This window comes from Oryzias melastigma, linkage group LG9 (genome assembly GCF_002922805.2).
Source record: "Oryzias melastigma strain HK-1 linkage group LG9, ASM292280v2, whole genome shotgun sequence".
NCBI classification, from domain to species: Eukaryota; Metazoa; Chordata; class Actinopteri; order Beloniformes; family Adrianichthyidae; genus Oryzias; species Oryzias melastigma.
Window position 1 is genome coordinate 22,382,432 of NC_050520.1, and position 26,611 is coordinate 22,409,042.

The 26,611-nt window shown below is 37.7% G+C and overlaps 1 protein-coding gene across 1 annotated transcript in view; it reads right to left on the reverse strand.

The window, feature by feature from the left end:
• Window positions 1-26,611, reverse strand: part of LOC112148809 (GDNF family receptor alpha-2) — a 54,570-nt gene that overhangs the window by 12,239 nt on the left and 15,720 nt on the right. The window contains exons 4-5 of the mRNA XM_024276166.2: window positions 16,830-17,208; window positions 319-431 (exon numbers count right to left, since the gene is read on the reverse strand). Of these exons, the coding sequence (XP_024131934.1) occupies window positions 319-431; window positions 16,830-17,208 (492 nt within the window). The remainder of the gene's footprint in view (window positions 1-318; window positions 432-16,829; window positions 17,209-26,611) is intronic.

The window sequence follows — 26,611 nt, forward strand, 5'->3', positions numbered from 1 at the left end:
AACAGATGGCTGTGAAGTGATTTAATTAAGTAAACACTCTCCGTGCTTCTATTCCCTAATTTACTTCTGCTACTCAGCTGATGTCCGGTGTTCTCGTGGAGATATCAACTCCCAAAGGAGGGGGAAAAAGCCCCATTATTTTGCTCGGTCCTTGCTTTAAAAACAGTAATCTGGAGCTTTGTTGTCTCCTCTGCTGCTGTCTCTTTTTCCCTCATCGAGTATTTACACATTTTTTAGAAAATTAGTGTTTTCCTGATGGTTTATCTCTATGTGAATCCTCAAGACCCATCCCAGTGTTATTCACAGCCCCGTACTGACCGATGAGCCTCACAAAAGAGGCCAAGCAGGCTTGGTGATTGTCTTTATTGGGACAGGTGCCCATGGTGTGTGAAGTCTTCCCGCAGTTATTCATGTAGTCGGCCAGTCTGTACCTATGGACAGAAAATAGAAAGAAAGGGAGGCGGGCTTAATGGTAAACTCATGACAGATGAACAAACATACAAAAATATAAAGAGTACAGTCACAAATCCAAAAAGGCATCAGTGTGGTGACCCAAATGCAAGTTTTTCAGCTAATTTGGCAGGTGATCGCGAACTGCTTTAGACATACAGGAGCTCTATGAGGACTCACTTACAAGTAAACAACTATATACACAACACACGAGCTGCCACATCATCACAGATGCATTGAAATCTGCTCACAAATATGAGAGAATGTAAAGCTCCTTTTGTAGTAAAGAGACATCTTAACTGTCTTCAAAGGATCCCTTAAACAAGTAAGAAAGAATGGTTTAAATAAGGAAGTGTGTTTGACTTTTCAATAGGAAAGTTTTAACCTGTAGAAGTCCCTCAGGGTGGCATTGCTAACCCACTGAAGCCGGTTCAGTGGGGAAAACCTAAAAAAAATTGCCATGTCTGTGCTGCTCATGTCAAGGCTGCCGTCTACCTGTCATGACTCATTCACCAGTTCTGACAAGAGTTTTCAGCATCAATCCCAAAGGGGGGTTATGTACCAAGTTAGTTGTAATTGTTAGAGAACAGAAACATGCTCTGCCAAAATAATCTGTAATTATTTCACAATTTATGCAATGTATATAGTTATATAAAGGAGCAAGTAATCTATGAGAGGTCAAAGCAGCAAAGTCTAAATGATAGAAACTGTGGTGGAGGAATTTCAGTAAATGAACATTGTGGTTGATTTTAATTAATTAGAACATTCAAATTGGCTCCATTCAATTCAGTTCATAAACTTTAAGGTGAACGTTAATATTTGAAGAGAGAGTTCAAGTAAAGACGAACTAAAACATTGAAAATACTCAAAATAACTATTGATACATGTTTGATATTCATACAGTCAGATTAATACTATAACAATACTACAAATGCAAATAACTTTTATTTTGAAAAATTAAAAAAAGTTTAAAGTTTAATGAACAAAAAACTTAAATACCATGCATCTTCCCATGACTTTTATTTTAACTTTTTTTCATCTTGTCGCAAAATTCCGTTTCAGGGAATTAAAAGTGTCAAACATATTTGTTCATAAACAACAATGCAAACACTGCCATCTCCTTGACTCACTTCTACTTCTCATTGCAATTGTTTTTATAGCTGCCTAAAATATGTGTATGAGTTGAGGGTGCAAAACTTTCATTAATTAATAGTTAAATAATGTTTATTTTTGGGTTTCTACACATTTCTTCAAGTTCAATTTTAGACTTTTTCTGAGCTTTTTAAGGCCATGCATGTCAAAAATGACATATATTTTCTATTTTATTAATTATTTCTTGTTTATTAATGTATTCCCATTTTTTGACCAAAACTGTAATTTTTTTGTTTGTGGTCTGATGCTTCGGAGCTCTTCTGTTACTATAATTTTTTTTTTAGACAGCGGTGGGTATTCTGCAAATTGGTGCATAACAACTGGTTTTCCCATTGTTTATTTAGATAATATGATCAAACTAACTTTGGTTGAAAGAATTAAATTTTTTATGTGAATGTGAAGCGGAGAATTTTCAAGTTCATATATCAAATTTCAAGACTTTTTAAAGGCTTTTCCTAAATTCAATGCTTTTAGAGCTTTTTAAAACTCTGCAGGAGACCTGTAAATAATACATTAACTAATGTTAATAAAGAGTACATTATTATAAAGTTTTCCTTTAGTGATCCATCACATCTGGATAATAAGCATAATTATGGCTAGATGTTTGGCTTTACAGGCTCCAATTCTTTGAACACACAAGCATTGAGTTCAGGTGAATAAGGAACAGCAGCTAATGTCAGTCACTGTCTTTATTTCTATGTCGGTGACCACAGCAGAAGTGCAGCCAGAGTGGTGTGATGGGCTTGGACCCCCAGCAGCAAACCTCCATCAGCCTGCGGTATGAAATTAGATCCAGTTCATTTCTTCAACTCCATTCACACTCCTTACACATCACCTAAAGAGGCTCTAGACACGACACAATGCTAACAACCAGTGTAAATATTGCTCCGGCAGAGCGGATATCTGCTTGCTCTGCTGTGACTAATGCAGATGTGCATTCACTGCGAATGCAGCACGGATGCCCATGCACTCCAAGACCACTCTCAAACAGACATGCACTGTTTGTACATCCTCTTTATTAGGAGCATTATTTTTTTATTGAGAATGAAAAAGGCACTTGTACCTACATTTAAGCAACAGATGATTAAAGAAGATACAACAAGCAGGAAGGCGGAGAACAACTCTGTTGTGCCTAAACAAAACAACCCCTTGAAGCCCATTTTTTTCCATTCCTTATGAGAAAACGGTCTTTTGCTTTTGTACTGATACAGAATGTGAATGTCAGATTACTGCTGGAATGGAGCAGACCACAGACGATTAAAGAAACTGAACAAGTTTCTTTTTAGCAGTGAGGCTCTTTCAGACAATGACAGCTTAAAAACAGTAATTTAAAGTTTAGAGAGGTTCCTGAGTGTTCAGACAATGGTGTTCCAACACCAGGATGCGGCACATTTCATGGCTTCCACGGACTTTCCATTATATCTCGGCAGAGCGCCTCTTGCTGCTGAAATTACAGGCTGTCTAGCTCAACAGAGTTTTATGGTGATTTCAGCCACTCAGCCCCCGGGGAAGTGGCAGAGGAGCCCCCACAGAGGTAGACTTCTTTCAACAAACCTGACACTTTAAACACAGTCAGTCTGGTGAACTCTGAGTGCCTGTCCATCCAGTTTGGCAATAATAGAAAACTAATGGCTTTCTATATGGATTGTTATTTCTATCACTTGATGCCCATGACAAATAATGTGACTTAAATCAGATGAGTGTCAGCCTTGGAAAGCATTCCCTCGTAAATGAGGAGAGGCAGGAAGAGAAACAGTTATTGGCCTCCAGTTAAAATCACTCCAGTGAAGAAGGTGATATCTGGTTGATACTTCCCCCTCCATGCTCCTGCTACACTTCAGCTCTTTTGCAGATGTTAATTTTTGTTTGATATGAAACTGCGGTCACCGACTCTTATCACTCCCATTTAGGATTTAGCCTAAAGAGGTTTTACGCGCCATAATCTCTCTCTTATCTACAGCATGCATAGCAATGATCGTAAAACAATGGTTTCCAACTCAGCTGTGGTTACATGAAGCAAATGAGAACAACAAAAGACATTTTTTTTTGTCTGTAAGCTGACTCTCCTCTTTCTTCTTCCATTTCCTCTCCATTTGTTAATCTTCTGTTTCCGATGGGAAAGAGCACGGATGGATGTGTGAGAAACAGCAAGAGGATGAAAACTCCTTATTTCAGATAGAGGATATATGGACATCTTGACAGCAGTGTCACTGTGAGGGAAGTTTTTCTGTTCTTGGGAGAAGATTTAGGAAATAAAACTTTTTTTTAAGTGACAGCTGAATGCATTTTTGAATCCTATGGGGAATATTTACTTTTCATTGGGCTGGAAACACATACAAATACAATACACTTATTTGAGTAAAAATCACATGGAAATATAATGAATTACCACTTACAACAAAGCAGTCACTTAGCAAATACTTTCTTTCATAACAACATACAGGTTTCTCATACTTGCACTAATGTTGGTTAAATGTCAAGTTCATAAAAAAAAATTAAAATTAAAATTAAGCTTGGATATGAAAAAACAACCAGCTACACCAACTGAACACTCTGATGATCTGATCATGTAAAAGCATTCCCAGTGGTCTTTTAATTATAATTATGCTGTTTTAGCCAAAATAATAATAATTACATATATATATATATATATATAAAACAGTTGTTTTCTTGGGCTATATTTCTGCAGAGCAGCAGTAGTTCATTAAAAATTGACCTGTCATTCCTTTGATTTGATTTATTTCAAATTTGTAAAACATTACAAAAAAAGACACAAAAAAAATCCATGCATTTATCATTTATAACAGAAAAGTCACAAACCAAATTTAGTAAATATATGCTTGAAAAGGGGATAGGTTGATTAAATCCCTTTTTAAGCCTTTTTTCCAGTAACTCAATAATTCACAATATATAAATCTAAACAAAACAATACAATATTTAACTTTTTTCAATCCGTTTACACTCTCTTCCTCTAGCTTACAGCCCTTCACACCTGCAATATAGCATTGGCGTTGCAACATAGATGGTGATCAATGTTGGAGCTATCTAGATTTCAGTCCAAATGAGAAAAACAAACAGATAGCGTGTTATTTGCCGTTGTAGCTTCTATATCACATGTAATATAACTTTAGTGTCTGCTCCTGATTCACAAGAGTTTGAATGAAGAAATACTCAAAAATGCAGTTTTTGTCTTTATAAAAATGTCTCAAGAACATGTTAAAAACACCAAAAACACAACTTTCATCCGATTTGGTGTTTTAAAGTTATAGACTCCCATAAGAATAGACCTAAAACTCTTTAAAAATAATAGAAAAGGTGATATTTAAGCCCTCTTTTGTTTATTTTCTCCTGCCCCCAACACCCTTCATGCCATAAAAAAGGAACATTAAAACACAAAAGTGTCTGCTGCATCATTGAGCTTGAAAATGAACTGTTATTAGTTTGTTGAAACTTTTCCAGGGTTTCTGCATTCTTCTGATAATGTTGGGATAACTCTCATGTCAGAGGTTGCTGTCTGTCTCACCCAAAGCTGTTGTCCTCATCGGGATTTCCTGTCAATACTCTTAAAGGGCAATGTGGACACATGGCATTCACTTCAGACTCAAGGCTTTGCTACATGACACAGCTTTTCCCTTCCTAACTCAATTTAAAAGATAAAAAGCAACATTATCTGACCTGAACTGCATTGTAAAGAAAAGGAACAATATTACAGCTTCCCTTGAGACATCTCATAATTTTACGAATCTTGCAACAACCTCATGAAAGGGCTCCCTGATAAAGACTAAGTATGTTTTAGTTTTTCAACTCTAATAAACACCAAAGATTAATTCTGTCTTCAGTGTTAGCTTGCAAATCCGACGTAAGTTATTAAAGAACATTTTTGCACATCTTCATGAAAAGTTTGCAGCAGCTGCAACCTTCAGTGAGACTCACAAAGTACCAAGAAAAGTAAAGAGAAGAATGATAACCATTGTGAGGTCCATACTTCCCCATTCACTCATCAATCATTCCATAGATAAGGCTGAAGCCCTATGGACAACTCCTGCATTAATAATACATGCAGGACCACTGGAAGAGGAGATTGTCAAAAAATGACGAGGCCTTGTCAGTAATGACTGCAGTTTTCCGAGGTCTTCTTTTGCCTCTTAAGTTAAATGTAAAGCATGTATAGTGTGCTAATCTGTGCATCTAAATGTATTTAAAATCCCCTTTGCTCTTTATTTTGTCACGCTCCCTCCCAGTTTTCCTTGCGCCTTATTTTGATGTTTTCATTTGAAGCCGGCGAGTTAGCCACGTCTCTCCTGAAACAAATGTCTGATTGAAGCCAAACACTGCAGCAAAGTGTGTTCTGTAAGAAGTAAAGGTCATCAGCTGACATATGCTTTGTTGGCAAAACCGGAGCTTAACGCCGTTGAAAGAAGACAGACTTTGATAGCATGTAATTGAACGGAGCAGAAATTGAAAGTACTTTTATCTCCTCGTATGGTGACAAGTTCCTTCCATTGGAATATTTGTGACCTCCCACTGAAGGACATACAACAAGGCTGTGGCACAGGGTAGCTGCAAAGATTCATAAATTTAACAGAAAAAAAATCCATAGATGAAAGACAATATGTATAACGCTCACTGGCTTTAGTGTCAGCCTTGTTCTTAAATACATTTTGGTTCATTCTTATTTCCATAACGAGTTCTAAGCTTCAGGTTAACTTCAAGAACAAGGCCAGGAGTTTTTTTCTTTTGCTCTTTTTGCTTGAGGCCACTATAGCCTGGATGGTGTTGCTCCAACAGATCACAGCACCCTTCTCCAACAGACTTGGAGCAGCAGCATGTTTCTGAAAATAGTTAGGGAATTTAGAAAATCAATAGTTCTGCTCTGTCCTTCCTTGTTTGATCCCATCTTTGCGTGTTTATTGTCTCAATAGCTGCATTTCCATTTCACATATGTGCAAAAGCTAATCGAAATTCTAGAAATGCTAAAAAAAATAATTTAGCAATTACACAGTTAACGTTAAATCATAATTATGCGAATAAACGCAAACCAACTTAAGCAATAAGTCATTCAACAACACTGTGATGGATGAGAACAAGTATTGTTTTAAGTGGATTCTGTTAAAGAACAACAAGGGAGCATTTGGATGATCTCACAGCAGTGCCGCGCAGCTAAATCAATGACGGTTCCTAACTAAGTCGATGAGACGAATCTGAGAAGGCTGTATTAAAAAATAAACATTCTAACATTTGTTTTTTAATACAGTCGGAACTTTTTTTCTGTTTGATAACATTGGAAAAGATGCATTCAACTTTTGTCATGACACTAGCACTCATCATCACCTATCAAAGGAAACGTCGGTGTCTTATTCACGCCATGGAGTGGCAAACTACGTGGGAGCTGATACGGATGAAGCAATTTGGGAAACCGTGATTGGGGATTTTACAGAAGAGCTGTGGATCCAACAATTCCGTATGACACAGTCTGGGGATAGGCAACCTAGGTGGCCGCCTAGGGCACCATCTGCTGAAGGGGGCGCCAAATCACCATGATTACATATTCACTCTTTTTTTTTTTTTTAACACTCATTTCATGTAAAAAAAATAAAAAAGCAAAAATTGAAAAACATAATTCAAATAACTATAAGTTGGATGTAATCAATAACTGCAGTGCAGCAGAGGGAGGAGAGGGGCACATGGTGTTGTCGATGTTCTTTAAAACTTTAAGGATGAAAACAGGAATAGGAAGAATGAAGAATCATGGGCTCAGAGCAGAGGTTTGTCTGTTTTAACCCCCCCCACACCCTGTATTTTAGTCAAAAAAGAGAAATGTAAATAGCGATCTAGTGTTTTATTTTTTTCAACACCTTTAACAGTTAAAATCTCCCTACTTTTCACTTGAATATCAGCTTATCGTTGGTGTAGTTGCTTTTAAACCATGAGTTTTCCAGTTCGATCACCAGCTGAAACGTCCAAATCCAAGATCCTACAGGGGGCGCCAAATTCGATTTTTGATTGGACACGCTCAACTTTTATTGAGCTGTGGGATGCAGTGCAGCGCCCAGGGCAGCCAGTTCCTAACAAGAAGTTGATTTAATTCAAATAAAGTGTTTCCATTGCAGTTTTGTGAAATATGTGCATTTTGAAGCGCACCAACAAACCACCTCCTCCAAGCGCAAAAATTTATTTTAGAAAATGTGGTGTTTCCATTAAGAAAATGTTGTATCGCAAATCCAGTTTGGGAAATTTCAGGAAATACTGAACTCTTTTCAACACCATTGCTCAGATTCTTCCTTTTTCTATGATTTTGAGTATCTTGTTCAGCATTAAAATTGTTGTTGTCATCTTAAAAAAATCATCAAAATGTAGGGTTTTTACATTGAACTGGAAATATGGGGTGAACAGAACAGGGAGAAACCAGTTTGAATTTGAAAAACATGCTTTTCTTTGGTATTACAAACAGAAATTTACGTTAAAAAATATTTTGGTAAGTAAAGAAAGTTTATTGTAAAATAAATAAGAAAAAAAATCGTCTCTTGAGCTTGACAAATAACATTTACCAGAGATGATAAGGGGAGAAATACACAACAAATACATATCTACCAAACCATCAAGAAAATCCAAATTGCAGATAATTAAGTCAGGCAGTTAAGACATGTAATTATTATTCTGCACGTTTTAACATTTATCTAACTTAGATCATTTGTCTTTTAATGGAGTCTTCTTCAGAATCATGCGTTTCAGTAGAAACATTGAGAACAAGCTGTTAGATGTGCAAAATCAAGGGGACTGCCAGAAAGAAATGATGTAATGTTGTTCTTGTATTCCTGCATGCAAAAGAAGAAGAAACATGTTGGATTGTGAACCGGTGTTTAGACTCTCTCTATGCAAACCACAAACGTAAGAACACTGCCGAAAGTCTGGAAATGCAGCTGAAAAACTAAACTGACAACTTCATACTTGTCACTTTGGAGAACATCTTGCCTGTGGGAGACTGAGCTCATTCATCTTGACATTTGGAATAAAAAAAGACGGAAATCGGGGATTAAGTGGTAACGTTTCAGCCAATTTAAAAAAGAGACGGCGAAGAGCAATATAACTCACTGAGGTATGTGGGGAGTGAGGGTTAAAGGAGCTGGAGACAGTTGGACAAACTGGCGGGGTGTTCAAGGGAAACATGGACTTTTAAGACAGGTTCTACAAAAATAGACAGAATTGAAGTAAGAGCTGTACAGCTGTCAGGTAGCTCCTCTTTGGCTTCAAAAAGCATGTGATCTGAAAGCAAATCCCAATAGTTTTGGGATTATAGGCAATGACAGGGCTCTGAGATACATGCTAGATGTTAAAAGTTGCATTTGCAGAGAACTTGATGATCCAAGAGAATTAAATAAAAACCAGACTTCAAAGAAATGGCCTGTGTTCACATGAAAGGTTCTGCTTGATAAAGGCTTTTTATGAAAAAAGTGGGGAGTAAAGTTCCCAATCACAAGCCAACACTGAAAGAACATCGGATCACCTTAAACTGTACAGTGAGCTTTAGGATCACTTTTAGATTTTACACTTTTTAAAGGAAAGAGCATTTGAATTCATATATCTCGATCCTTTTGGATACAGAAAACCAATTCCACAGTTTTAAGCTGATTTACAGCTTGATACACCACTGGTGGGGCCCAGAACATCTACGCTGTACATGGGAGCAGATATTCTTAGATATAAAGTAAACTGATTTACATACAGATCTGATCTTTAAATTTTCAGTGGGATTGCATTAAAGACCATCTGCAATCAAAATTTCGTTTTTGGTGATTTTAACATGTTCTTGTGACCTTTTTTCTCATTTAAAATTGCATTTCTGATTATTTCTTTATTCAAGACGTGTGTCAGGAGTCAGAGCTCTGTCTCCCCCTCGGGAGCCATACCCCGAATATTGACTCACTACATCTCCCAGCTGCCTCAGCGCAAATAGTCCTCAGATGCCACTCACCTGAATCCCACTGTCAATCATCCACCTGAGTCTGAAGCCGCCCACAGAGCCTCGCTCAGTCCCAAATACTGTTTGTGTTGTTTTGCCTGCATTATTATTATTATTCTAACCCGACATTCTGTTTTCCTGACCCTGCTTCTTATCTGACTCTTTGTCAACCCACGCCTGAACAACGTTATCCAAAGTCTGATCCCTGAAACTTCTACGCTTGTTATTGACCTCTGTCTGTCCGACCCTGCCTTTAGCTTTACTGACTTATAGTTGTGTCTAACTCTTGCTCTGTCAACCCATCTTTCTAATATATCAGTTGCACTTTGATCCAGCCGTCTGCCTATCCGTTTTTAACAACGTGGATAAGGTCAGATGAAAAGATACATTTTGAGAGGTGCGATGTAGAAGCTACAATCATCAGACCACAAGTTCTCTGCTCCACTCCATTCTGATGTATACACCTGCAGACAAATAGATCCACGTACATCTTTTCCTTGTCTGAGCTGGTATCTGACTGATATGGCTGGATAGGGTGTATCATCATCTGCCCAGCAACGGAGCTTGTTTTTGTGCTACTATTACTTAAAAGTTGAAGGCTTCTCTTAAAACGCCATAGAAACTGCAGATCGTCTCCTCGTCTGTATCTTTTTTTACTCTATTGATTAAACACTCCTAAAACTGCTTGAAAAAACATTTCTCTTTTTTTCATTGGATCAAATGAGTTTCCACCACAATAACTCCAATGTTGTTGGGCATTTTTGTGGCACCAGTGATGCTAGGTTGGGGTTGTAAGCTAGCGGGCAAGCCTGTAACAAGATGGATGATGGGGGCGGGCTTACTCCATGCCAATGGTCTCACCTCCAACTCAGAGGTGAATGTCTAATGAACTAGAAAATAACACTTTATTTTTTTTAATTAGGACTAAAAATTGATTAATCACAATTAAAAGACCACTGGAGATGACTGGAGTGGAACTTTACCAGTGCAAGACACACTGGTAAAATGGTAATTTATCCATTAAAGGAATCTGAAGTCCCTTCCAACTCATTATGGGAAGAAAACTCATTTTTATTCCTTTATTAGTTCATAATCTTTATAAAAAATGAGAAATGATGTGTCTTTAAAATGAGCTTAAATATTAAACGTTTAAATTTTCATTACACACCAAGCCACAGAAACAGCTAAAAAACTATGTACACTGTAACATGTGTACACCTAAGACTTATTAAGTACACCTCTCCAAACATCCCAGCCTATACCACCCAGTGGCCAGGTGACGTAACTACAGCATAAATCTCCCTAACCTGGCACCATCATTCATTCAGAACAAACACCAAACTGGCTACAACATTTGTTTTATTATGTTGGTGTTTATTGGCTGCAATGTTTATCTGGTTGCTTTCCCTCATGTTCTAATATAAGACTGATAATATAAACGCTTTGCTGCTAATGAAAAACTATTTTTTCACCTGGTCAGGTCCGGAACAGCTGAGAGCTCTCTGCAAAACATGCAGGGAAGCATTGGAACAAATTTAATAATAATAATAAAACAAGAGTTCAGGGCTAAACAGCACAGTTGGAAGGAAATTACAAAGGCTGTGACAATTTATGCAACAATTCAATTTCTTTGAACAAAGCACATTCTGTCTGAATATGAACATGTCATTTGTTTGTAAAAGTTTTGTTTTTGTATCAATCTTTCATCACTGAAATCGCTTATTGGAATAAATCATTTCAACTGTTTATGACTCGTTTCAGCTCGAAATGATTCATTTCAAAGGCTGTACACAGGTTAAAGAAAGACTGGTGAATAACATGTTTCTTATCAAGAAAGCAAAACTCACTGTAGTATATGAGTGACTGAGATTGTGAGATTGAGAGATATTATTGAACTTATCCATTTGTTTTGGTTTCATTTTTGAAAGTTGCTGGAGAAACTTTGTTGGAGCTAGAGCAGCATTCTGTAATAAAATCCTTTTTTGCTCTAAAAAAGTCCTTTCTTAGAATATTTCCTAATTATGCTTCAACAGAGAAAGGCCAACTTCATTCTGTTGGCATTTGAGAAAAACCTTGGTTGAACATGTTAGAAATGAGTGACAGGATAGGGTTTTTAGGAAGGTCTCACAAAGATGGTGGCTGCTTTCACCAAAGGTGGAGAAACCTCTAGCTTAGCTCATTGAGTCTGAAGGGTCAGACTGCTTTGTTTTGCTCCTGGTGCTCTTTTAGTTAACTGGCTTAGCATGAATATTCGCTTCAGAGTTCAATTTCTGAGAGAAGTGCTCTCTGTGCCCCTGTTGCTGCTCTTGACTTTTCCACAAAAACGACACTACACTGGGCTTAAAAACCAAAAAATATTAGTATTTTTATATAAACCTCCTTTTTTTGGGGTAAAAAAATGACTATTAAAATAGACTACAGATCAACAGCTTTAAGCAGATCAAAATGTTGATTGAAAAAGTGCGCCCTGCTGAAAAAATGTGTTGCCCTCTATTATTTGCTCCTGCAGTTTGGTCTGATTTTGTTACAGTTGTACTTGACTATTTTATTTAACATACAAAATCGACTCCTGTTTGCCCCCATTTCTTCTTCAGCTTTCCCATTTTTCATGGGAGTCTCTTGACTTGAGCCTTGGTTGCTCATTAACTGTCCAGTATTTCAGCGCCCGTACGGGACGATGTGTGAGAGCAAGAGGAGGTGTTAGAATTAGAGGCCAGGGAATACTTTAAGAGTTCTCACAAGTGAAGTAGCATAAAAGTGTCTGTGTGAAAGTGTATGTGAGAGGGGAAAAAAGTGGGAAAAAAACTGATGATAAAAGTGTAGCAGCATGCTGATTTCTTTCAGCTTCATCTTGGAGGCTATATAGAGTAATGTCCTCTGGGCCAGTCATTCTCCCCAACACCGTTCCCCCTCAGTGGAGGCTTGAACTGTGAGATACGAGAGAGCAGGCTGTTGATTTAGAGCAGTGTCTGTATGTCTGCGTTGAGAGTTTTCTGTAAGCAAAAGTAGCTTGTTATGGCGCATTTCCCGAGCCGGGTCTGTTTGATTGTCTCTTGCCTGCCGCTTTGAAAACAAGCCATCAAAAACTCAATCAAAGAGCACAAAATGAAGCTGGGGGAGAACGACAAATTAATCAGAGATGAATTGATCCTGCAGTGGATCAATACACCATGCAGACAAATTCAGCTAAATGTTCCTGGACATGCGGCCTGACGATGGAGAGGATGAGGAGAAGCTTTGCTCGCATGCAAACACGCACAAACTGTGCAACCCCAAAACAGCACTTCCAAATATAGCCTATTGTCGCTCTTTGGACTCAGCAGTCCCAAATGAATAGACTTGGGATCCATTGAAAGAATTTTCATGATAAAAAGAAAACAGGAAAACAGTAATAAATTCAGCATTTTGTCTGCAGAACTATGGTAAACTTGGTAAACAAGCAAAAAAACAAGAAAAAAAACATTCTCTATTTATTATTTACTCTGTCCATCTAGATCTCTAGAGTAATTCACCCCGGCGGAGTGAGGAAAGATTTAGATATTTTAGTGCAATATGTCACCCATGTGGAAGCCAAATTACATAACTGAGCTCTGGGCTCTACCTGGGGTGTTGTGAAAGTTTGTGAAGGTAAAATCAAAACCAAACCGGTTCACAGGAGGCTCAAAATAGAACCATATTTGAAACGATTTCCACTGTCGACTTCCAAGACTAAAATATCATCTAAATGTCTAAAACTTTAAGGAACTACTGTGATGAGATTCTGTAAACAGATGGATGATGGGAAATGGGGGAATAGCCCTGCCCACACCTCAGAGGCAAATTTTCAATCAACTTCTGCACAAACTTTGACCTGAAAAAACTCACAAATTTCTTCCCCGAAACAGCATAATCATAATTAATGGACACTTTTACAATAGATCAAAAGATGATCAGAGTGGGTCTTTAACTTCAATCAATATTCTGACTGGTGATCACCTTTCTATGAAGGATTTGTTTAAGAAAGTTATACATTTCTCAATGCGATAATCAGCAGAAAACCATCAAAACTGAACCCCTGACCTCCAATCTGCTGCAGCAGCTTTTCTTCTCAGACTGACCCTTCTGTTCTTCCCCACCTGTCTTTATTTAACTGTTTTTCTCTCTTAATTGTCTTGTCATCCCCCTTTTTTTATTGGTGTTTAAGATGTATCAGGTTAGAGCAAGCTCTATGTCTTTCCACGGAGCCATAAAGAAATCCTGAGGGAAAACAGCTCTGTTCTTGTTATTGCAGCCTCTTTCTATTTACCTCCTTATCTTTTACAATGTGTTGATATTTAGGTTATAAAAACTGACAAAAGTTCTGATTTGTGATGGGATATTTTGTCTCAAACTCAAGCCTTATAAATGTTATTTATAAATGCAACTCAATCTACAAAGAAAAAAACAACAGTTTTAGGTCCTTTGATACTTGTTACTTCACAAGTCTTCATTTGGAAACGTCTTAGATGTTTGGACTATGTACATAAGAAGCTATTTTTTAGTTTGGGAGTAGAAGAAAAAAATCCTGCACTGTGCCAACCCTGCAGCTAAGCAGTGGAAGAGGTTGCCCAGGTTGTAAAGTGAAATCCACTATCGCGGCAGCACCCCTGGGAGTGTGTAGGTATCTAATCAGATGGCAGTAAACACTTGCTAATGCTGCCAAAAAGGGGAGATATTAGCCGTAGCCGATGTAATCTGAAGTATTAGGTCATTCGAGCTCCCCAAATAACCCTTAAGTTAAGTGACTTATTTTTTTATCTTCAATCATCCTGTCAGCATGGGATGACAAAGTTTTAAAATATTCAAATAATTGATGTTTTCGCAAATTTAAAGTCTACTTATTCATCATCTTCAAAACACTATTGTCTGTTGCATAAAATACTCAAGTGAAAAGCTAAAATGTTAATCATTAAAGTACGATTTTGTTCATACCTCACCTCATCGCTAAAAAGAACTAAGAAAACGCTCGACACCGACCAGCAAAAGCCCCATTCTGACTGAACACTGTTGACGTTCTGCTGCACATTGACAAAATTGGCGAGCGTGTGTGGCGGCGGCGCGTGCACACTCATCGAGCTGTTGACCTCGGCGGGGCATTACACAGCCTCAGATAATGAGCTTTAACATTCCATTTCATCTTTCTCAATGAGGAGGTGGGAAAGAGACAGCTGCGGGTGTAAAGGTCAGAGAAAGCAACTCTAACTGAAAGGAGATAACACAATGCAGGCAAGTAGGTAATTATCGAGACAATCATAAATTTGAGGGAAGCTGATCGAGTTTCACTACTTTAGTAGTGTGGGGGGTGAATTTAGTGTAGAGGACTCACAATTTGAACACCAATGCTCAGACGTGTGGGCCATTGAAACACTGTGAAAATCTGTATCAGCTGCAATGACAACAGTATCATTACATATGCTAAAATGTTCTTTTGTTGGGTTGTCTTGCAGGTAAAAAGTGACCCATTAATTTGTGTAGTTGTAAAGAAAATACCTCAAGTTATCATTTTTCAACTTCAACATAAACACTGGCGCTCCAGAGTTAAAGGGTTAAAGCTTTCTTTGGAATGTAATTTCAAAAGAATGTAATTTCTGCTTATGTTTAGGTTTAGACAATTCTCACTTAAGACACATTTAAGGGACTGATAGATGTCAAAAAACAGAGTCTCAATGACGTGATTTCAACCAAAGGAGCAACAATAGCTAATAGGAGGTCCAAACTGTGACCTCCATTAAAATATGAATTTTTGTTGAGATCTTTTTTTTTCTATTAAATCAACTTTTATTTAATCACTTTCTTGTTTTTTTTTTTTTGTTTTTTTTTTAAATTTGGACATTGATATACGGGTATTTTTTAAGACAGAGCTGAATATTTACTTAGAGTGTCCTATTTTCTTCACGACTGTATACACTCACACTAACACACACCCACATTTGCTAAAAAATATAAAATAAAAAACTGTTAAGAAAGACTTGATTTTTTATGTTTTTTTTTTTTATTATTTATTTCAAAATAATTAATTCAGAAGTAATTATCTCCCAATAGAAAAAATGAACCTTTACACTGAAAAGCAAAACTGTTAAAGTAGGTTTGCCAAAAAAAAAGGGTAATAATGTTCACTGGTTAATGTCTTTTTGTGTTGTGCAACAAAAAAATCTGATAAAAATGAATTAAATTGAGTTGAATTTATTAGTAGCAGGTTGCACAATAGATGCTAGAATTAATGTTCAATTGGGGCTTTGGGTAATTTTTGACCTGTAAGACATAGAGAGAGAATAAAAGGCCAGGATCATACTAGACTTACCTATCTGCAGAAAATGTCTCTCTAGCTAATTGCTATATTGGAGAATTGATTGATTGATTGCCCTTTCTGTCATTTTGCATTTACTGCTCGTTTAAGAATAAATACTTTGAAAGTATTTTATGAAGAGCAAGAAAGTGCAGTTCAATGCAATCCATTTACAGCTACTTAGTCAACTGCGCCCACAAATGCTCTCAAGTCCTGTCGCTGAATTGTTTCAGCGGCTTAATCATCTGTTACATGAGGAAATGAAAAAGTGTCCAAATGTTCTTCCTTTTCTTTAAGTCTAACGTTATGAGCTTTATTTTTAGCTTTCAAGTGTCTAACACATTGTTGAACTCCATTAGGCTCAGAAATGAGCTTTTAAATGCTTGTAATTATTCAAATGCCTCACATCTTTTATGCTCTTTGACTAATGGCTGCAAAGCATACCTCTCTCGGTTGTGTGGATGTGAAGCCACTCGATGGCGCGGCACAGGACTGGGCTCAGAGGGTTAAAAAGATCCTGACAGCTGCTTGGGCCACAGTCTTTCACCTGCTCTCAGCAGCACTAACGCGAGGGAACATGTTACGGCTGGATAGACGTGAAGTGAACCTGGCCGCCTGGAACCAGCAGAGGCCTCATGCAGCCAAAGTGATCCACTAATGTTTTGTTCGGCTTAATTGAGCTTTGTCCCTTCAACTTAGCTTCACATCTTCATCCTGCATCTAATAGCTATGGCTTTCCTGAAAGTGTAATTACTTTGCTGGCAACATTACAACAGATAAATATAAACTTTGGGATGGCTTGGAAGGGAGGGAATTGCAATAAAAATGGAGGACTTGGAGATTTCTTTTTTTCATTTTCCATGGATGTAGAGATAAAAATCAGTCTGTAGGTCATTTAAAAATGTTAAAATTGGTCCACCAAATTCTTAACACGCAAGAAAAAGTTGATTTCTGATTGTTTACCTGCAAAGATAGTCCTGGCGACAGGTCATCCGCAGCTCCAAACAGTTGGGCTTCTCCTTATCTATGTAGGAGCATTCAGGTACTATTGTTTGCCGTCGTCTCTCAGCACAGCCCTCAGTCTGACAGGGGCAGAACAGCAGTCCGTGGCTGAGATCAGGGGGAACCCGGTCCAGGAACGCCCGCAGTGCTTTGTGGCAGCGCTTCCTGTTGCAGGACTCTCCCTTGTTAGTGTCCAGCTTGCTGCAGGTTGTAATGTATGTGGAGCGCTGCCTCTTGCAAATACCGTTGAGGTTGCAGGCTTTGGTGGCAACCAGGCAAGGGTTGCAGTTTTTCTCCGTGTCGGGGCAGTGGAAGCCTCTGGGGGGCACCGTGAGCATCCCTGATAGTGAATGCACAAATAGGGAAGAAAAAGGAAGAACAGTTTGACTTCAGTGGGAATGAACATGAAAGAAATGTTCATACATAAAAATTTAAAGCAGCTTAATGCTTCTTTGATATGTTTTACAGAAGAAGAGAACAAATAAAAAGGGTTTTATGTTGCAGTAAACATTGATAAAGCAGCACAGTTTTAAGCAGGACTTGACAGTGTGCTACAAAGATGAGAGCTGGAATAAAATATTAAAATACTGACTTGTTTGAAAGCAGATTTTTCAAGCAAATTCTAAACTTGTCACGAGCTTACAGACAAATCCCATTCATTGTGATGTAAAGTAAAAAACTTCAAGCATACCAATAATTAAAAATATATATAAATGTTTGAATGTTTAATTTCAAAGAAAGTTGTCTGCGATTTAAGATGTGATTTATTTTAGTTCATTCTAAGGATATTCTTGGCCCTTTTAGTCAACCTGCCTAATTGAATCTGATTAAGACCTTCCTTTTAATATGAATACAATTATTAAATAACATTAAACATACTTAACCTACATTAACCTCACTAAGTATGCACATATTGTTCATACATTTTATATATACCCATAAAGGGACACATAATTATTCTTTTTCTTATTAGTGTGTTCAATGCAACGCAATGGTTCCCGATTATGACAGGATTAGTTTATTTCCAGGTTGCAACATGAAGTTTTTTTCTCTTATACATTTGCATATAATTTAAATAAGACATCTTAGTTTATTTCTTAAAATGTTCAAGCCATTTTATGAAGACATTTCTCTGCCGTGTGACACATTCATTGCAGCAGGAACTGTTATTTTCTTTGTGGGGAACCGCAAACTGAAACATTCTGATTACACTTTAGGGCTTCCTATAGTTTTGATGGACAGCTTGTGTTAGGAAAAAAAATGTTTGGGTGTTTTGCAACACTGAACAGCTAAAACAAATGAAAAGAGGGATGTCTTTTTCTAAAAATCTACTGGTAACAAGGCAGGTTTGTGTTGGCTGGTGGAATCCCTGTCCTGTATTCAGGCTATATTAGAGAAGTTAACCTCCCTACCCTGCAGATAATGATATTTCAGAGGTCGTGGCTGCATGGTGACACTTAGAGAGATTCATCTCTTATTCAACAGAAACAATCTCCTTCTGTGTCTATCAGACAGCCCAGGGCAGGACGAAAATCTTTTTTTTTTTTTCTAAGCGTGTGCGGTATTGTTTCCAAGTGCTGCATTGCATGTCATTAATCCAGAAATATGGCTGTAAGCATGTCAAATCCTAACACAAGTGGAAAATAAGAGAAACACTCAAACAAATGATTTTGTGGTTTTAGATTACATCTGATAAAGCAAAGGTGAAAATCCAAAAAAGGTCAGGAGTTTCTCAGACAGAAGAACTTCATCTCTGTGGCTGCAGGGAAATAAACAAATAGTTTGAAAAGTAATATAAGTTCAAGAATTTCAGTAAGGTAAAATTCATTGTCAAGTAGGCTCTCATTAGAGATCACTGAATCATCTTGAGAAATTGGCTTCTCCTCTGAACTCTAAGTAGTTAGGGGAATCTCTGCAGCAGATGTTTGGCAGCATCGTATCCTCAATCTCATTAGTGCAACAGAGAGCAAAGATAGAAAAATATATGCACACCTGAATTCGTTTGGGGGCCTAAAGAACACATATAGGTGATAAAGGTTTATTGTGTGAGCTAACTTTGGCTCTGGTCGTGAAGCTGGGCCAAAGTTTTGCTTAAGTGGGCCGTGATCAGAGTGGCCCCAGAAAGGGGGCAGTGCAGTCCAGCTCCAGTACATGTTGGCGGGGCGATTGTCCAGGGGTTCAGGCTACATTACATTGATGGATTGCAGCTTCTAAATCTCTCCTGGCCATCTGCAGGCTCTAATGTGGGCCACTGGTGGGGTCTGGGATGAAAAGAGAATAGGGGAAGGATGAGCTTCTGCGATTTATCTGACCAAGCTGGTCTGCGGCTGCCTTTGAGGCAGCAGCAATGGTCTTGTTTTTACTACCTTTGATTGGGAAGCTGAGATTGAATTTGGTGTTCAACCCAAAAAGATATCCTGGGGGAACATAAGACATAAAGCCCACTTGATGGCTCTGAAATGCTTACACACAAACAGGATGATAGCAAGGACAGGAGGATGAGAGGAGGGAGGTAAAGAGGCCGCGCTCGGAGGGGAAATGTTTGGTATTGTTTTCTTTGGCTACAATTGATTTACCAAATGCCTTACCAAACAGCAAACTTTCCTGCAGTAATGTGTGGAGAAAGGTTAATAATATGAGACATAAAAATTGAAAGAGCCTTAAGAGGGAACGACAGCAGTTGATTCTGGAAACTGATGATGAATGAAAGGAGAGGACTGAGGTAAACAGATTGAACGTCCACTTGCATAGACATGCCGGAGAGCGGTCAATTAAGCCTCATTTAGGAAAGATGCACAACTCTTGCTCCGAATAATAAGCCAAACCCATCAACAGTACAATTGAGTGCTGTCTGCGTCTCAATAGTCTACAAATATCTATCAGACAGTTTTGCAGCCTTTTGTACCAAATGATTGCTGGGAGACAGAATGAAAGGGGAGCTGGACAAAAGTGACCAGCTCTTCATTTCTAAACGGACAGAAAGATATTTTCTACTTCGGTTATTTTTCATCAATCAATCAGCTTTGTGTCTATGGTACTTTTCGTGTAAACACAACATAAAGTGCATGACATGCTCCAAAAATTCAAACACACGACAAATATATAAAAACGGTTGAGTGCTATGTTGGTTCTTTCTAATGTCGTCATCACTTTCTGCTAATGAACAGGTAACTACAGCGGTTCTGCCCCAACCGTCCCATTCCATTTTTCTGTAGATCTACAACGGATTGGGGCCGTCAAGAGGTATGGGTCAGAACTGCTAAATGCCACGGACATCAGTAAAGATATGAAGTCCTTGAAAAAAAAAGTTCAGTGCTGTCTTGTGGGGTCCAGATAACCCCACTTTTAATGTAAACATGCCTAGGATAACATGAGGGATAAGCTCAATGGGCTTTCCTGGTAAAATAAAGGTTAACAAAATTCTAAATTAGAAACATTAAAAATGACGGTGATAATTGCCCAGCCTTAATTTTCTTAGAATGGCCACAAATACATTTTCTCTGCTTGAAATGCAAACTTGATTTCAAATAAAAACATTTTTGAGATGAATATAAAAAATGAAAATAAGTCAATTTACATTTTTATTACAGAATTGTTCATGTATGGATGATTGGATTTTTATCATACTTATGTTGGAAAACTAAAGAATTTCTGAGTAAATAAATATCTAGAATTGACTAAATCTGAATTTACTGGAACTTGCAGAAAACTTGGAAAACAGAAAATACCTTATGCACATAGTGGTGCATAAGGAAGATTCACATTTGCTCACCAGCCACTAGTTCTGAAAAAAAAAAAAAAATACCAAAACATGATGCAATAGGAGGCTGTCTTTGTTTTATTAACAAATGTCTCGTTCTCCTAAATATCTGAAATTTATAGTGTGCAGAATTGTAACTAATGGGATTTTGGACCTCAAACCTTGAATAAACAGGGGATTTATTTGTTTACAGAAGGTGTTAAGATATTATGACCTTGGAACTTTATTACATTTTTGTTTATTGCAATTTGCTATTTGACTTTAAATAGGATTCTTCGTGCAACAAGTCCTTGATAAAGCTAAAAAAACACAAAAAAACACCTGCCTTCTTCTAAAGAAATTGGACAAAAATGGTTAGAATTTCAGTGAAGGGACAAAATGAAAGGAAAAAGTAGAAGGAAGGTGCACTTGACAAATGTAGTGAAGCAAACTTTATCAAGTGAGAGCAAATATAGACATGACAAAAAGAGACGGGATGAAAAGGGGTGTGAGAAATCACAGTGTATGAAAAGTGTGCACTTTTTTGTTTCTTAAGAATGAGAGACCTTTCTTTTCATGTAATTGCTTTCCACCAACCTAATACTGCATTTCAAACATCATCGCACACTTGAAGGACTGCAGCGGGGAGTTCACAAATACTGTGTTTTCATTAATTAGGAAAGGTGCCCAAGATTGGGTTGAGTTTGGCCCTGGGTGAGGATGAGAGATTGTTCTGGAATGCTTTTAAAGAGTACGTCAAGCTTTTTGGTGTCAAAGGTTCGTCGGTCATGCCCGCTGTGTCACAATAGATTTCTGAGGGGAGAGAGAAAATGGTTTGGTGAATTCCAACAGAATCCCATGGAGATGTGTCAAGTTAGATTTATGTCAACATTTCACAGAAGGAAGTCCAGCAAACTTTATGACATTTTTTCTATAAGTTTTGCTTCAGAACATACAACTACAAGAATGAAACAGAGTTTCAGGGTGTGTTCGGAACGGAAAAGTCCGTTGGTCTGGACAGAGTCAGCTTAATTTGGTCTGGATTGAGTCCAGAAATTTGCTCTTGGTCTGTCTCAACACACTATCTTATGGTAGTTTATTCATTCAAACTTTGTATTTCGCTGACCAATTTTGAACATCTGAATCAAAATCAGGTACAGTACTTTTAACTTGTTACTTTGGAACACTGGAGACATGCTGCAAGGCAGTTACTTAGGAGACGACAATTAAGAAGATTAATGTTTATGACACATTAGTTGTCGGGAAAACAATGTGAGAAGAAAACTCTCCCACGCTAAAAGTTATTTTAATGAGCCTGTATTAATCCGACCACATTTCACCGAGTTGCTGTGTCTCATCTTTGCTCCTTTACTCAGTTTAAATTCCGTAATGCCCGGCTAAGGTGGTAGTTTTTGGTCCAGTTGTTGCACAGAGCCTAATCAGACTGAGGAACCTCAGAGAGAACTGGAGCTCAGTCCGACTGTAAACGAACCGAGACCACCTTGAATGATGGGTCAGAGAGTGATTACTTGACCCAGACTTTAGATGTACTCAGACTAAAAATTTGTTCTGGATTATTAGGGGAAACAAACTCTAGTTCACTTTAAGTGAACCAAATAAACCCTTTAACCAAAATTTAGATAGTTAAATATTTGTGAAATGTTTCTCCAGGGCTCCTATGTCACAAGCATACTAAAATGCTTTCAAGCAGCACAGCAATATGTGAATTTTACTTCTGTTTAATTTTGGATTATAATCTTTTTTCATGCAAGTAGAGACTTTATTAATGTGCTAACATTCTGAGACAACAGAGATGTTCTGCTGTTTAATTGAAACTAGATTTAAAATGCTTAGTCTTATAAGTGGATTTGAAACAAATCTCATCACTGATCCACAGGGAAAAGTGCAAAGCAAGGGCTACACTTTTACTAAGGGTAAGACAACACCTAAATCAACACATAACGGCAGAGCCCATAGACATAGAAATATAAATCCACATAAGTGCACTTGTAAGGATACACAAAACCCATCAGGCTCAAACAAACGCCCTACATGGAGAGACATACAGTAATGCCCCCTGAGGAACTAAGACCCTACTGTAAACACGGAAGAAAAGACCATGGTGTTTGCATAAGTAATGGTAATTGTTATGAGGATAGTGTGAAAATGTCAAACACTTGAGCAGCATGCTTAGAAGGGTTGGTGCTCTGCTCCTTTTTCCTCAGCTGTACGTGCACTTTTCAGGATTTAATTGGCTGGAGGACACGGAGCAGAGAAGTGAGAGGCTTACTGCAGAGAGTTTAACTTAATTCCAGGGGGGGACGCCTGACTGCAGGATTCTGCGATGCTCTTTGCTCCAAATAAGTTCATTAGCTGAACGTTAGGTTAAGGGAACACCGCACAACAGTCGCTCTCCGTTTTCAGTCAGTGTGTCCTGTGCGTTTTGTGTGTTCATTTGGTCTGTTAAAATGACAAATGGATCAATCTCCCACCTGTCCTGATCTCGGAGCGGAGCTGAAGCTGGGGGAAGCTTTTGTCTTTGTAATCACACTAATAAGAACATCAGGAGTGATGTAGGAGTTCAGTCTCCTCCCCAAGGAAACTTGGAGGGTGTCAGCACCAACCTTAAACAATACCTGCTCGTCGTGGGGCAACGGAGAGACACACAACTATTAATACTCACACCTGCTGCTGAGAACAACTTACATCAATAATTTATGTGTAGGAACAATGTTTAAGCCTGCAAAACTCAATGAATTGAAGTATTTTTGCAAACAAAAAAAAAATGGGTCAAGCTTATCTGCATTATAGGACCACAGACTGGTTTAACTCTATTGTTCTCAGTTATAATAGCGTTATGCTAGCTTTCTGGACTATTTTATCATTTATTAAGGTTTTTTAGGCTAATTTGGAGCTTAGCTAACATTTCAGCTACATGCTAGCTGTTTTGGCTAATTTAGGATTTTTTCAGTTTTTTGGCTAGTTTGGAGTTTAGGTAATATTTCAGCTGCATTCTTGTTGTTTTGGATAACTTAGACTTTTTTCTGTTTTTTTAGGCTAATTTTGCATTCAACAAATTTGGAGTGGGCCATCAGCTTCAGTGTTTTCAGCTATTAGCTTCAGCGTTTTCAGCTATTAGCTTCAGTGTTTTTAGCTATCAATTTCACCATCTTCAGCGATAAGCACTAGTATCTTCAGCAGCCAAATTCAGCTTACAGCATTCACACTAGTATTATTGCAGGTAATGCTATATAGTATATCTAGTTTTTAGTTAGTATAACGCTGCTGATGGTTAAGATGTGTGCTTTACATCCAGTTTGCGCATGACTCAATTAGTCGACTAATTGGAAAACATAATCGGTGATTAGTCGACTAGTAAAATAATCGTTTGTGGCAGCACTATTAGTGAGTGTAACCTCACAATAACCATAGCATAGAGAACATGCTAACAAGTCAGCTAAACTCTCTATATCACTTTAAATCACCTAATCCAAGGAATTCTTAATCCCTTGTGTCACTTTGGAACAACTCCACCGAACCCAATGTAAGATTGAGCAGTGTTTCTTCTTCTTTTTCTTCTTTTTTTCTGTCAGTAGCAAATACTGATGCACATCTACAGTGCCCTCTAGTGGTTGTTGCTATTTATTTTGGAAAATGAACTTAAAAGTCACACCAACGCCAAGCTATGCCAAAAAAAAGTAGTATTATTAGTATTTTCTGAGTGTTCCAAACATGATCAAGTCAACTCAGTAGTGCTCTATAATTTTCATTAAAGTTACAAAAAACATGAAGATTTTTGTCAGGTCTTAGTAGCTTTTTAATGCTTAGTAGCTGTTTTGTTTCCAATAGATTCATGTCAATTAGTGATGTGTGTTTTGTGAGACTTTTTTATAAAGGTGTGCTTATATCTTAATACTTGCATTAGTTAGTTATTGTAATTTATTTTACTTTGAAAGCTATTTATTTTCATTTTTTTGGGTGTAAGACAGAAGCATCTGAAGGGAAACAGTCAAGTTTACATAAAGCTAACACTCAAAAATAAATATTTTCTCCCAGTTTCAAACCGTTTATTCTGCTACTGGTTTGTGTTTGGTGTTTTCCAATGAACTGGATCATTCAAGTCTCACAAAACAAGACATTCAATAAACAGGAGCCTCTGTGACATGTGGGAGAACCATGAACAGCAGCTCCTACTCATGCTGGACAGCAGCCTGCTCACACACTGCTGTGTGGTTGTGTTGGCCAGTCTAGCATGAACAGCACACCCACGCTGATCCCACAAGTGTTCATGGGAGTTGAGGTCAGAATTGCTGTTTTTGTTTTGTATTTTTCACAAACCTATGGAGGCAGAAATAGGTCAAGCTTACTCTCTTGCAATTAGGAGGTAAATATATCATCTGTCAATAAAAGTGACAGTTGTTGATTCCTATGGTATCTGCTGTTTAAATTTCACTGTTTGTATTCATAGAAAACATTGTATTCATAGAAACTCTGCAGAGGAGAAATGAAGGTGGGAGTGAGGCAAAAGCACACATTTAAAGTTAAAAATGTGCCCAACATTTGCTTAACCTTTCCACAATGCTAAACTTCTCAGCCTTGGCAGTACCATTTGTCTTCAACATCAACGTTTCCTAAAATGTACAACTACATATTTTAAAAGGAATGTCACAAAAACTACTAGATATTTAAATATGGCAAAACATATATTTATATGTATTAATAATTGCATCAAGTCGCTGTATGTCCAGGAAGAAGAAGCATCCTAGTAATTTTGTGTCCTTGAGTTTCCCATCCGTTGCTAACAAGATCAGCAATGTTTCCTCCTCTACTGTTTGCCCTTTCTCTGCTTGGTTTCTCCGTAGGCCAAATAAAACGGGTGTTGGAAGATTTCAAACTATCCTGCAGCTCAGCGTGAACAAGTAAAACTTACTTCCCAATATTCCAGCTTTGATCCATTTATTTGCCAGTTTAAAAGCCTAACTTTCTCAACACATTGCACTTTATTCCTCCAGTCTATTCTTTTCAATCTATCATGGGTTCATGGGTTTTATTTGGGGCATTTCTGGAGCAAAGACCAAGCCCCGTTCAGCTGCAGCCCTTCAGTCACACTGGAAGTAAAGACGCAGCTTATAGGTGCTAAAACACTGCTGAGGCAGGTGCACAGCTCCACAAAAGCCAGGGCCAAGGAGGCTAAATTAATCACACAGCGAAGAACTAAACTGACCTTGGCCTTGCTCACATCACCTTTGCTAAAAAACATTGTTGAGGACATGAACTGCCCCAACCCTTTTTCCGAGAGACTAATCACAGAATATGTTTCCTGTGAATTTAAATGTAAAAGTTACAAAAAAGACAGAACTTTATTAAATATTTTTAATGTTAGCGCAGATATTTTACCATTTTCTTGCTTTCTGTCACAGTTTTTACTCCATATTTTGCTTCTCCACAATAAAGCAGAAATGATGCTTTGATTTCTCCTTGAAGAAAACACACAATTGTTCTAATCAACCAACCACATATTGGATTTTGCATTGGTCTCTTTTCAGTTTAACATTTATTGATGGGCTTATGGATAACTTCACAGTGCTTTGACAGCTGAAGTGAGAATCATGTAGGACAAAAAGTGTGTAATTACTTGTCTGTTTATCTGTAATTTTTTTTTCCTTGAGCTCCACATTTAATTACTCTGTTCTCAGAAATAATATGTCATGTGGAAAGATTGAAGGGGAAAAAAAAACAATTAGATCTAGGGGAGTGAGAAGACAGCAGTAAAAAAGTAATGGTTTTGTTGTATTTTACGTCCTAAATGATAATGTACTCATTATTTACACAAAGGTATTTCTCATTTTTCCAGTTAATTGGACAGCAGAACTCAAACATATGCACCGCAGAGGCCTGTAAGAATGTATAATGTCTGCAAGTGGATGCAATAAGAATTCCTGTTCTGAAAACTCAAGTAAGGTTGTTTTTTTTACACACACACACACACATATATGTATATATA